The sequence below is a fragment of the Equus quagga genome, chromosome 6 (assembly GCF_021613505.1).
Source record: "Equus quagga isolate Etosha38 chromosome 6, UCLA_HA_Equagga_1.0, whole genome shotgun sequence".
NCBI lineage: Eukaryota > Metazoa > Chordata > Mammalia > Perissodactyla > Equidae > Equus > Equus quagga.
Window position 1 is genome coordinate 120,828,663 of NC_060272.1, and position 13,052 is coordinate 120,841,714.

General features: G+C 38.3%; 1 protein-coding gene across 3 annotated transcripts in view; it reads left to right on the forward strand.

Moving 5' to 3' along the window:
* The window catches only part of FOCAD (focadhesin), a 270,438-nt gene that overhangs the window by 232,838 nt on the left and 24,548 nt on the right, over positions 1-13,052 (forward strand). For all 3 annotated transcript variants that reach the window (XM_046664479.1, XM_046664480.1, XM_046664481.1), the window contains one exon: positions 1,776-1,856. In XM_046664479.1, the coding sequence (XP_046520435.1) occupies positions 1,776-1,856 (81 nt within the window). The remainder of the gene's footprint in view (positions 1-1,775; positions 1,857-13,052) is intronic.

A 13,052-nucleotide genomic window follows, 5' to 3' on the forward strand; every position in this document is an offset into this window, starting at 1 on the left:
ATTTTTCATCAGAGGAAAATGGGCTTTGGAGAGGTTTCCTGACTTGCCCACGTGACAGTAAGTTGTGGACTTGTGGTTTTAACTCAGATCTGCCAGCCTCCAAAGCTCGTGCTCTTTTCACTCTTCCTCTCTGCCTCCCTTAGAGAGCAGTTTAGACATTCAGCCTAACCCTGTATTTTACAAATGAAGAACCTAAGATTCAGAAGGATTGCATGACTTACATACAGAGTTAGTTTGGTGACAAATCCAGAAACTAGGAACCAGGTCCTTGAAGCTTGGAATAGAGTTCTTTTTATTTTACTAGACGTAACCATAGTTTGTATAATATTCGTATTTCATTAAAAGTCTCTTCATGTATGGTGGAGTTCTTCTGGTCCCTGCTTTTGAGAAAATAATGGGGTAAGCACATTTAAAGATGTACATCTACTTGGCTTTGGGATTGAAATCCCAGGTCTTAATATAACAAGGCTTTTTCTATTTCTAACTTTTTGATAAAAGCAATAAAAAGTATTTCCAATTCCCATATGCTTAATTTATGTTTGTACTTGGAGATTTTCTGGGAAAGGCATCACTGTAGTGCGCTGGAACCTATATCTGCTCCTTGTTCTTTGTGGAATTTTGACCCGCTGGCTCTCTTGGACCCAGGCCAGTGAGATTTAGGTACCAGATATTTGTCATGAAATCGTGAAAACCTAGTTTCACAAATCTTCTCACAGGTGGTCTATGGACTGCATTACCACAGACATGGGCCGCTGTCATTACTGTTTCCTTCACTTTCAGTCACTCCTTAGCTATGGAAATATGACATCGTTCTGCAGCATTTCCAACACAAAGAACTTTAGACAGCTGGATGCTATCATATTAAAATGGGAAAAAGAGAAAAACCTTAGTCATTGGAAACCCTTGGTGATGCCAGTTTTGAAGGGCAGAGCTCTGTCAATGTCCTGGTGAAATAGCGTGTTCATTTCAGTCTTTCACCTTTGACGTAAACTTCTGTTTGTTGTGGAGTACATGGTCTAGCCCACGCAGACTCAGGTCAGGCTGTAGTGAATCATCTTAACACACAGGTTCTTTGGAACAAAATGATTGTATTTCTGGAAAAGTATAGCTATCGTTTCTGATAGAATTTTCCAATTGAACCGTTTATTGCAGTAAAAACCATCTCATGAAATTATTATGGGAGATTGGGAGGAAAAAAATCTACGAAACTCCCAGGACTCAACTAGCATAAATGTCACTGCCTCAGTGTTCCAGGTCAGCAACCACATCTGGTTATTTGCACATGTTGGTCACTTAGAGGTCCTTGCTTTGTAAAGGAAGAGACTGGCTGCTATTAATACTGAGTGTTGCACTTCCGTGGTTCATGTATCTGATTCAGGATGTCCTGAAGTAGTCCTTGGAATGGTGGTCTCGCTCTAGGTGCCCAGCACACTCCTTGCTGATGCTGAAGAGGTCACTGGAGTGGGGGTCATTGATGTGACAATGTGGAAAGGATTTTTTCAACCACTTCAGTGAAGTTTTCATCCTCTGTGGTTTTTCAACCTCTGCCAGGTTTACCACCGTTTTAGATTTGCTCGCATAGCCAATGTGATTACTTCAATACCAGTCGCTTAATCTAATAGAATTAGTTGAAGCCACAGAGTATTGTGCTGAGATTAATGGCATAAACATTTCTGCTTTGTCTCTAGGTTGATATGGCAGCATGAGATCATTATCTTTCCTTCATTAGTCCCACCAAGTTCACTGATTAATTTCATCATTTTCTGTCTCCACAGTTCCTACTGACTACAGCTATTTGCCTGAAAGCAGTTTTATTAGAGCAGCCATTGGTTTCTTCGTTACAGGAGGAAAAAAAGGTGAGTGAACACATTTCTTGAATTTTATCATTCTTTTTACAAGTTAGGTAAGTTTGTGTGCCCTAAGCATGCTTTTGTAGACATAATACAAATCTGAAGGGGTGAATATTTTCTTCTGCTAGGCCGTCTTTGCAGTAGAGATGACCAGGAGGTGAACTGCAATAAGTGGTGCATAAATATCCGTACTGTGTAGTGTCTTAGAATCACCATATCTGACATTGGGGGGCCTCCATGAAGGCCATTTAAACAGTATAAGCACATGTTACTTTTCTTGTCAATTTCAAGGGCCTGTGACCTAAAAAGAGGAAACATACCTGGGAGCAGTTTGTATTCCAGGACCTGACTTGGAAGTGGGTCTTCTCCCTGAACCTTGTGTTATCACCCTGTTGTTGGAATCGCTGGCTCTAGGTCTTACTTTTAGCGTGTGTTCTTTTTCTCTGCAAACATTTGTCCCTTTGTGATTCTTTGTTGCTGCTACTCATGTTAGAGCACAGCAGTTTGAAGACAGAGATAGAATGCCTTTTGTTTTTAACTGGAGCCAGAACAATACCCTAAGAGTTATTGAATGAATACGCTTTAATGATACACACCTACTGTTCAGTGCTGCGAGGAAAAGACATGGATCAGAACTAACTTGTGATAGCTCAGGAACCAGTTTCTTTCATGGAATGTTTTCTCACTGATGTTTGCTGGTTTCTTTCTTCCTTGGGCTGGTTAGCTCAGTCAGGACAAAACCTGTGCCTGTATTACAACAAGACCATCTTGGTTTTAGAAAAAAAAGTTTTTAAACAAACTAAAATGAAGAAATCTGGAGGAAGCAAGTTTGATTAATGAAGGCTGTGGAAGAATAAGATGTTACCATTGAAAGGGACATTAAAGGTCGCTTTGTCTGTTTTCCCCACTGGGTATGGTAATCCCTGGAGATTCCAGATTATATGCTACTTTCATAGCTTGGAGATGAATTCCTTTAGCTTTTGGAGTTCTAGAAATTGTGCTGTTATCCTAGGGTCATGAATTAGCATGATTTGCTTTTACATATCCTCAGTAAAAATTGATACATGGTTATGTCACTGTTGTACATGATATATTTATATATGAACATGTCATATATTACACATAATGTGGAGTTAATTGTTTATATTGCCATAAACTAAGTCTATTTAAAATAGATATAATAATAGAGATGTCTTTACTGTAAGAAATTGAATTCGTACTAAAGGAGCATCTAAAATTTCCATGGCCAGAATAATTCTAGGAATATATAGAATATAGAATATGCTCTATTTTTTGTTAATTTGCTCACTGATATCTTATAAAATTTTTGAGTGTTGATAATGTGAGAGATTCCCATGAGAAATAAAATTAAAATTCTTAAGGTCAAATGAAAGATAGATACTTTTTCTTTTCTGATGAATAAAATGTCATTTTGGCTCCCCAGATACATATTTCTTGACAGAAATGAATTTTCTCTGAATCTTGTTGGCAACTTTTGGTTAAATGTAATATTTTTATGATTACGCAGTCATGGCACAACAGGAAATGTTCTGCCCTAAAACCGAAAAATCAGGTGGAACTGGCATCAGTGATGTTATATGCAGTCTAGCTGAAAGCTACTTTAAAACTAATAAGTGAAGTATTAAAAAATGCCATATTACCAGTCAGATTTTTGGCATTTTCAGGTTGTGGGAGAGGGCTGCCTTCTTGTCAGGTTTACTGACTAGATTCAGAGGAAAGTCTATTCAGCCTTACACATTACTAATGATGACCCCAGAGGAGTGGGGGCCGTGGGAGGCTGACCTCCGCCTCGGAAGCCCATTTACAAAAACAAAACCAGACCGTGCTCTATGGGGCTAAATGGGATGGCCAAACGCGGAGGTGTGCATGCAAACGAGTGTTTTCTTCTTCAATATGCCCAGCTCATTTGAATTTTAATAACTCCCTTCTGGAGCAGCTTTTGAGTTTAAATGTCTGGATGTCACTCATCAGAGCCCAGTGGGGCTGCCAACAGGAAGGATGACAACTTTGGTGAGCTCTTTAGAGGAAGAAATGGCTTTAGAGAATAAAAATCATGCTTGGCATAGGCGGACAAGAGAAAACTTTAGGGAGAGCATGGCTTCATTGCCTCTGTGTGCTGTTTAATAACTCACAGGAGGAAGAAAAATGTGATGCTATACCTGATCCACACTTCTGCCAGGATGAGATGGGGCATCATGATCTCAATTTTAGCCAATCAAATCTGAGATAGTGAATATGTTAATCTACTTTCTAATGCTTAGGGCTTTGCTCACTTTGGATACTCACTTTAATACTCATGTGATAGAACATACAAGATGCTCATGGCATCCACTCCTTCACACAGGCCTGTATTTTAAAGCCATAACAATAGATGACATTTCTTCAGTTTTTAGACTTCGGGTAATAGTTTTGAATATAGCTGTTTCTTGCTATATCATGTAACATCCCCTCTTCTTCCCCAATAGCCCTGGCCTTCTTCTAGCAGATGGATTATTCCTTAACCTTTATCATCGTAATTATTTATTCCTATGGACATTTCTTGACTATGCTAGGCTTAAAATTTGCTCATAATCTAGTACCTCCGATCATGGAATTATTTTATCCCTTAAAGGGCCTCTAAATTTTGACTCTTACTTTTGCTTCTTTTCTATTAATTTATTCTTTTCTCTAATTTCTGATCTTTGTTTTTTCTCAACCTCATAGCACATTCAGATTTCATAAAAATTTTATCTACTTCTTTTCTAAAACATTTAAAATGTATTAAAAGTACTTGATGAAAGTAATCATCTCTTTTTGATGCTACGTTAAGTATTTCTACACAATAGTATTATTTTTCTTATCATTCTATTGCTGGGGCATGTGACTAACACTTTCTGAGCTTGTATTTTTCTATTAGGCTTATTCACAGTAAGAAGTATTATTTGAGGAAGTGTATTTAAATCCTTGTAATAAAGTCATTATGAATGGCATTTCCTTCTTAATATAAATTCATTGGTCAGTGATCTGGGTGTTTGAGTATTGGGTTTATGTATAAAGTATAGATAGGTATATTCTCAACTGATCATTTTTGGACTATTAGCATGAGATATAGTTGTTGAGGAGTCTAGCCAAGAATTAGTGAACTCTGAGTGTAGACAAACCATATGAGAAAGCTGTCCATTTTTCTGATGAAATTATGGAGTTGGTTGCCAAAATTGTGTTATTTTTAAAATAATTTAGTAATAGTTTACCTAAATGGTTCTTTTAAAAATATTATTAGAAATGAATACATGTCTGTAACACTAAATTAAAACATGGCATAAAAAAGAAAATAAGAATCCCCTATTATCTCACCACCTAGAGATAGCCACAATTGATAATCCAGTATGTGTCCTTCTAGACATGTGTATGTGTTATATTGAATCATAAAATCTATATTATTTTCTCTGATTTTTAAAAATATAACTACTTTCCATGTAAATGGACATACTCTCCACCCATCTCTTCCAAAAGAAGGCTTGGGAGAAAGCATGACAAGAATCCTTGCACTACTTTCTAGACATGTGTGGACAGGATATGTTTTGGGAGTGTTTGATTTCTATTTTTTGTTGTAAACACCATGAAAATATTTGAAAGAAAGAAAAGTCAGCAATTATCCCATGACTCTCTAACAGCTATCATCATTTCTGAACTTTGCTTTTTAATGTGTGGCTTTTATGCACACACAATTTTTGCATATTTCCAAATGTTTGTATTTTTTAGCTTAATGTTATAAATATTTCCCTATTTTCCATATATCTCCATAATATCATTTTTAAATGACTATGGAATATTCCATCAAGTTCGTGAATCATAAATAACCATTTCACTATTGGTCATTCAGAAATTTTCCATTATAGAGAACATCTTCATGCATATAGCTTTCTCTCTTCTACATATAGCTTTCCTTAGGATAAATTCTCTGCAATTTGTTAGTGGGCAAGAGTCTGAGGAGTTGGTGACTATATGGATGGCATGGCCTCATTGCTCTTTGAAAGTTGTTCTAGATGTTGGTACCTCAGCCTTGTATGAATATGCAAAGCATATTCATGGAGGTTAAGAGCAGCGTCATACTCCTGGGTTCATAATCCACTTCAGCCACTTGTGTCTATGTATCTTCAGGCAAGCTGCTTAAGTCTGTAAGCCTCAACTGCTTCTGTGAAGTGGAGAAAATAATTGAATCTTCTTTAGAGAGTTTTGTAAGGATTATGAGTTTATGAGTCACTTTATGTAGCAGTGCTTAGAAAACAAAATAGAGAATAAACCCTTTCTAGTTATCATGTTACAAAGCAAACCAACATACACACGAACAAATGACTACAATAAAAACCAGTCAGGTGTAAAAATGATACCTTAAGACTGCTTTAATTTGCATTTCATTGCCAGAAGGAATGAACATTTTTGCATTATTTACTATTTGAGAGGTTATCTTTTTATTAAATTTCAGTTTCTTTTAAAAAATTTGCATCTTTTCTCTTTTACTCTTTATTTTGAAATAATTTCAAACTTAGAAGAAAATGAAAACAAAGAACTCCTATACTGCTTACACTCAGAGACCCTGTTTAAGTTTCACTGACAGTCCAAATGATGTCATGATTTTTAGCAGAAAAAGAATTTAACTGAGAATGTCACACTATACTTATTTGTCATGTCTCTTCAGTTTCCTTCAACCTAGAACAGCTCCTCAGTCATTCTGGCTTTCATGACTTTAGCATGTTTTAAGATTAGAAGGCAGGTGTTTTGTAGAACACTTTCCGATTTGGGTTTACCTGATGTTCCTCATCTAAGATTTTATTTTTCCTTTTTCTTCCGAAAGCCCCCCAGTACATTGTTGTATATTTTCAGTTATGGGTCCTTCTAGTTGTGGCATGTGGGATGCCACCTCAGCGTGGCTTCATGAGCGGTGCCATGTCTGCGCCCAGGATCCGAACTGGTGAAACCCTAAGCCGCCGAAGTGGAGCGCGCGCACTAAACCACTCGGCCACGGGGCCAGCCCCAGGTCAGTGTTCTTTAGCAGGACTATCACAGAAGTGGAGCTCTGCTCTTCTCGCTGCATCCCATCAGGTGGAGCATGATGTATCTCCCTCCACCAGTGATGTTAACTTTGATCACTTGAATAAAGTGATATCTTCCAGGTTTCTTTGCTATAAAGTTTCTTTTTTCCCTTTATCGTTAATAAATATTTTGTGTGGAGACACTTTGAGACTTTATGAATATCCCATTTTTCGTCCTACTTTCATCCATTAGTTTTAGTATCCATTAATGCTTTCTTGCCTGAATTAATCATTACTATGACGATTGCCGAAAGATGATTCTTAAAATTCCATTATTCCGTTTATGCTCTTTGGTAGCGTTCTACTGTAAGGAACAGCTGCCTCCTCCCTTTTTCTCTTTTTTCTTCCTTTCCTTCCGTCCTATTAGTGTGGTCTCCTAAACTCCTATCTTACGTAATTATTTATTGTTCAATTATTCATTATTTTGATTCTCAAATTGTTTCAGATTCAGTCAATAAGAGCCTCTTTAAGTTGGTTCTTGTGTCCTTTTGACATGACCTCATCATTCTTTGAGTACTTCCTTGCTTTGTGGCACAAGAAGATGTTCTAGGCTCATTTTGTACTATCCTCAGCCTATGAACAGCCAAGTAGCTCAGGTTCCTGTTAGTGGAGAATGATATTTAGAAGCTGAGATCTGGGTACAACTTACCTCATTGCTGCTGGGGTAGTCACTGCGTGCAGACTTTCAGTGGGTAGAGTTAGGAAACAGACACATGCACGCTGTCTCTTCTCTCTCGCCCCCTCTCGCATGTCTGTATGTCTAGATCTAGCTACATATCTTGAAAACCACAAGTTCACACCAGTATCTCCAATTCCAGTTCAATACCACAGGGTTCATTCTACCTTTCCCTTCTTTTGTATTTGTAACTTTCTTCTCTGACAGTAAGAAACCTGGCTCCCATTATTCTCAATGTATTTTCTCATTTGCTGAGTTCCCCTATATGTAATCAATCTCCTCGCCCCAATGGGCCACAGTCCAGCTATAGCTGCCTTTCTTTCTCAGGTCCTGATCTCCACTGGGCAGCCACCCTGCTTGGCAGCCTTCCTGGTACTAAGGGGTCCAGGGGTGTTTGCTTCTGATAACTCTGAATGTTGTTGAAATACTTGGCCTTAAGACAGAACATCCTACCGCCTCTTAGTATCTGACAGACAGAATCATCAGCTGTCTTCAATGACCATCTTGATTGTAGAATAGTTTCTGGCAGGAGGCTGAGCATCTCTTAGTCCCCACAAACATAACGTAATGTAATGACCTCTACCTGTGTTTTCTAAAGACTTTGGAAAAATCCTGTGCATCCTTTCCGTCTTGGTTTAAACATCCTTTCCTCACTGGGGGAAGGAGGAGGATTCCCTGATGTTCCCAGATTAGTTTAGATTTCTTCTGTGATGCTTTCTTGTATGTTTTTCATAGTACTTCACATATGTGTAATTATTTGCTCAGTTATTTATGGTTCTTTGTTTAAAGTCCTTCTTTCCCATTAGACTGTAATTTCCTCAAGGGCAGGAAGAACATCTGTGTTTTATCCTAAATGCTTAGAACAGAGTACTTGGCATGTAATAGTTTGCAAGTATTTGTTGATGTACAGCTTTGAGCATGTGTATGTGTATATGTGTGTGTGTATGTGTGTATATATAGATATATCCAGTATATATCTCCTGGGTAATTCTGCTAAGTGCTTCTAAACAACACTGAAGATGGAGAAAATAAAGACATGCACACTACACAAGCGACGTGCTGGTAATGGGGAATATACGCACCAACAGCTGTTAGCCTACTTGTTACCAGACTTTTACTGTAGGGATTACACGTGTGCTCTGAGGCATTGAGATCTGATCCTCTGTGTAGCCAAAGTATGTGTGATAATGGGTCCTGTTGTAATGCATTATGTTCGGATATGCCATTTATATCAGAGTTCTTTGAGGCTGTCAACTGGATGAGAGATTTAAAGCAACTTTGTATCTGGATTTTAAAACATCTGGATCCTTTTAACAAGTACGTTAGGCCTTCTCAGTTCCAAATCCATTGTCTATAAAGCATTCCAGGATTTCCTTTTATCTAAGGCACTGGTTTGAAAGGCAAAGCACTATAATAAGGGAGCTGATCATTCCTGTTTCTTAGATTTGGATTCTTGTGTCCAGTGCTAAAGATCTCTGGGGAAGCAGCCGTGTGCCTCCATTCTCCTGTTTCGGAACTCCCTCTCTTTCCATATCTCCCTGCAAATGCATGGAACTGCCAAGTATTTTCTCCATTCCTAACAGTTACTGTAATTCCTTTCATTCCAGTTAGTGTCAGGATTAGTGCCCTGCAAATATAGTGGAAAATGTTGTGTGATGTTACTTTGGCTACTCAGTACTGAGTCTCTGCACTTTGAAAAGAGGAAGATTTATTGCGTTATAGCACTTACTTGATTTTCAACCCTATGCTCCACTTTGCAAGTTCTCCTTGTTTCTGACACTTGCCTGTATATCAAGTCAGTCCTAAAGAGCATAGATGCAACGTGTAAAGTGTATGTAAGTGCAGTTATTGGTCAAAGTTCCGCTGTCCTGTCAAGGGAGTGCTCGTTGTCTAAGCAAAACATCTGGAAAATGGTCATATTTCACACTGGGTCCTGGTAGCCAAGCACAGTTTGAATATCTTTCCTGATTCCCTAGATTCCCTGGAACTTGCAAAATTTCTGTAGTGAATTCTATAGAAGGACCTGGAATATGTAGTTGTGAAAACAGTTGATCTGCTAAAAATATTTTAATAGAAATGTGCTTATGAATTAATAATTTCCAATATAGAATTGGATTCATGTCCTTAATAGGAGAGAAAAGTAATTCTGTGCACAGATATTTACTGTACTGTCTGCCAGTTCATCAGGCCATTTCTGTGAATCACGAGCCAGAAGGACCCCCCAAAAAATTAGCTTGGTTTTTGTGGTTTTGTTTTTGTGAAATCAAAGACTCCAACTTGCAGCCAACATTGGGCAGGAACAGTTGCCACATGTGTGTAGTCAGTATAGAGTTATGCGAATAGCCGACCAGTTAATTCTTGTCATAGCATTTTAATTTTTATCACACAATTTTTAATAGTTTTCTCTTATAATCCTTTTTATTTCTATAAAGTTGGTAGAAATGTGTCCACTTTCATTTCTGATTTTAGTTTTTTGCATCTTCTTTCCCAATCATTATGCCTTTTATTTCCTTTTCCTGTCGTTTTGCATTAGCTAGGACTTGCAATATAATATTGGAAAGGAGTGGTAAGAGGAGACATCCTTGCCTTTTCCTGATTCTAGTGAGAAAGCTTCTAACTTCTCACCATTAAATATGCTGTTAACTGTAGGGTTTTGTAGATCTTCTTTATCAAGTTGACGAAGTTCCCCTCTAGTCTTAGTTTACTGAGTTTTTATCATGAATGGGTATTGGATTTTGTCAAATGCTTTTTCTGCATCTATTGCTATGATTTTTCTTCTTTAGCCTATTGATGTGATGGATTACATTAATTGATTTTTGAATTCTGAACCAGTCTTGCATACCTGAAATAAATTCCACTTGCTCATGTTGTCTAATTCTTTTTATATATTGTTGAATTCTATTTGCTAATGTTTTTTGAGGATTTTTGCCTCAATTTCATGGGAGAGATTTTGGTCTATAGTTTTCTTATATTGTCTTTGTCTGCTTTTGGTATTAGGGTAATGCTGTCCACATAGAATGAGTTAGGAAGTATTTCTTCTGCTTTTATCTTCTGAAAGAGATTGTAGAGAGTTGGTATAATTTCTTCCTCAAATATTTGTTAGATTTCACCAGGGAACCCATCTGGGCCTGGTGCTTTCTGTTTTGGAAGGTTATTAATTATTGATTCAATTTTTAAATAGACATAGGCCTATTCAGATTGCCCATTTATTCTTGTATGCGTTTTGGCAGATTGTGTCTTTCACAAAATTGGTTCATTTCATCTAGGTTATCAAATTTGTGGGCATAGAGTTGTCCACACTGAGCCTCCAGCATTTTATCAATTACAGTTCAGATTTTCCTCCTCCAGCACTGGTCTCTGTGGTTGTTTCTGCTCAGGAGTCTCTGCTCCAGTAAGCTATGACTCCCTGTATTCCTCTGTCTGTCTCTCCAATCTTGGGGGCAGTGGTTTGCCCTGTGTCCTTCCCTCTTGTCTGGATCCAACAAGAGTTGTTGATTTTTCAGTTTGTTCAGCTTTTTACTTGTTGTTAGGACAGAGTGGCAACTTCCAAGCTCCTTACGTGCAGAACTGGAAACTGGAAACCTCTCCTTTCTTAAAACTTTTTTTTATTGTGGTAAAAAACCCATATCATAAAATTTAGCTTCTTAACCTTTTTTTGTGTGAGGAAGATGGGCCCTGAGCTAACATCTGTTGTTAATCTTCCCCTTTTTGCTTGAGGGAGATTTTCCCTGAGCTAACATCTGTGCCAGTCTTCCTCTATTTTCTACCTGGGACACCGCCACAGCATGGCTTGATGAGCAGTGTGTAGGTCCATGCATCTGAACCTGCGAACCCAGGGACCCTGAAGTGGAGTGTGTGAACTTAACCACTATACCTCTGGGCTGGCCCCCATCTTAACCATTTTTAAGTGTACAGTTCAGAAGTGTTAAGTATATTCACATTGTTGTGAAATTGATCTCCAGAACTTTTCCATCTTGCAAAGCCGAAACCCTATACCCATTAAACAATACCTACTCTTTTCCCCTCCCCCAGCCTCTGGTAACCACTGCTTTCTATTCTATGAACAGAATTCTCCTGTCTCTTTCTATGAATTTGACTACTTTAGATACCTGATATAAGTGGAATCGTACAGTTATTTGTCTTGTTGTGACCAGCTTATTTCACTTAGCATAATGTCCTTAAGGTTAATCTATGTTGCAGCGTATGACAGGATTTCTTTTCTTTTTAAGGCTGAATACTATTCCACTGTACGTATATGCCACATTTTGTTTATTCATTTAGCCATCAAAGGGCATTTGGGTTCCTTCCAGCTTTTGGCTATTGTGAATAATGCTTCTGTGAACATGGGTGTACAAATATCTCTTTGAGACTCTGCTTTCAGTTCTTTTGGATATATACCCAGACGTGGGCTTGCTGGATCATATAGCAGTTCTATTTTTAATTTTTTGTGGAGCCATCATACTGTTTTCCATAGTGGTTCTACCATTTTACAATCCCATCAACAGTGCACAAGAGTTCCAATTTCTTCACGTCCTTGCCCACACTTATTACTTGTATTCTTTTCCTTCCTTTTTTTATGGTAGCCATCCTAACGGGTGTGAGGTGATATCTCATTGTGGTTTTGGTTTGCATTTCTCTGATGATTAGTGATGTTGAGCATCTTTTCATATCCTTATTGGCCATTTGTGTATCATCTTTGGAGAAATGTCTATTCAAGCTCTTTGCCCGTTTTTATGTTTCCCCTTTTCCCTGTTCTTCTCCTTTCTTCAGCTGTTTTCCTTTTGTTGACTGCCTCTACTTCCTCCTGTTTTTTAACTTCTACTAATTCTGCTGCTTTTCCTGCGGATTCTGCCTTTGCTCTCCCTTTTCCTGTTCTCCTCCTCTCTGTTGCTATTTTTCTTTTGCTGGCTCTGCCCCTATTTCTGCTTCCCTCCTTTTTCTCAGTCAGCTGATTCTGCTACTTTTTCTGCTGATTTCGCCTCTGCTTCTCCTTTTTCCTGTGTTTCTCCTTTCAGTAGCTCTTTTTCCTTCAGCTGACTCTGCCTCCACTTCTGCTTCCTTCTTTATTTCCTCAGTGTCTGTTGATTCTACTGCCTTTTCTGCCTCTGCTTCTCCTCTTTCCTATGTGTTTCTTTTTTCCCGTGCTTCTCCTTTTTCCTCTGCTTCTCCCTATTTCCTGTGCTTCTCCTTTCTGCAGCTGTTTTGTCCTTTTGCTGACTCTGCCCTCAACTCTGCTTCCCCCTATTTCAGTGTCTGCTGATTCTGCTGCCTTTTCTGCCTGTGCTTCTCCTTTTCCCTGTGATTCTCCTTTCTGTGGCTATTATTTTCCTTTTACTAACTCTACGCTCACCTTGGCTTCCTCTTTTTTCGATGTCTGCTGATTCTGCTGCTTTTCTGCCTCTGCTTCTCCTTTTCCCTGTGCTTCTCCTTTCT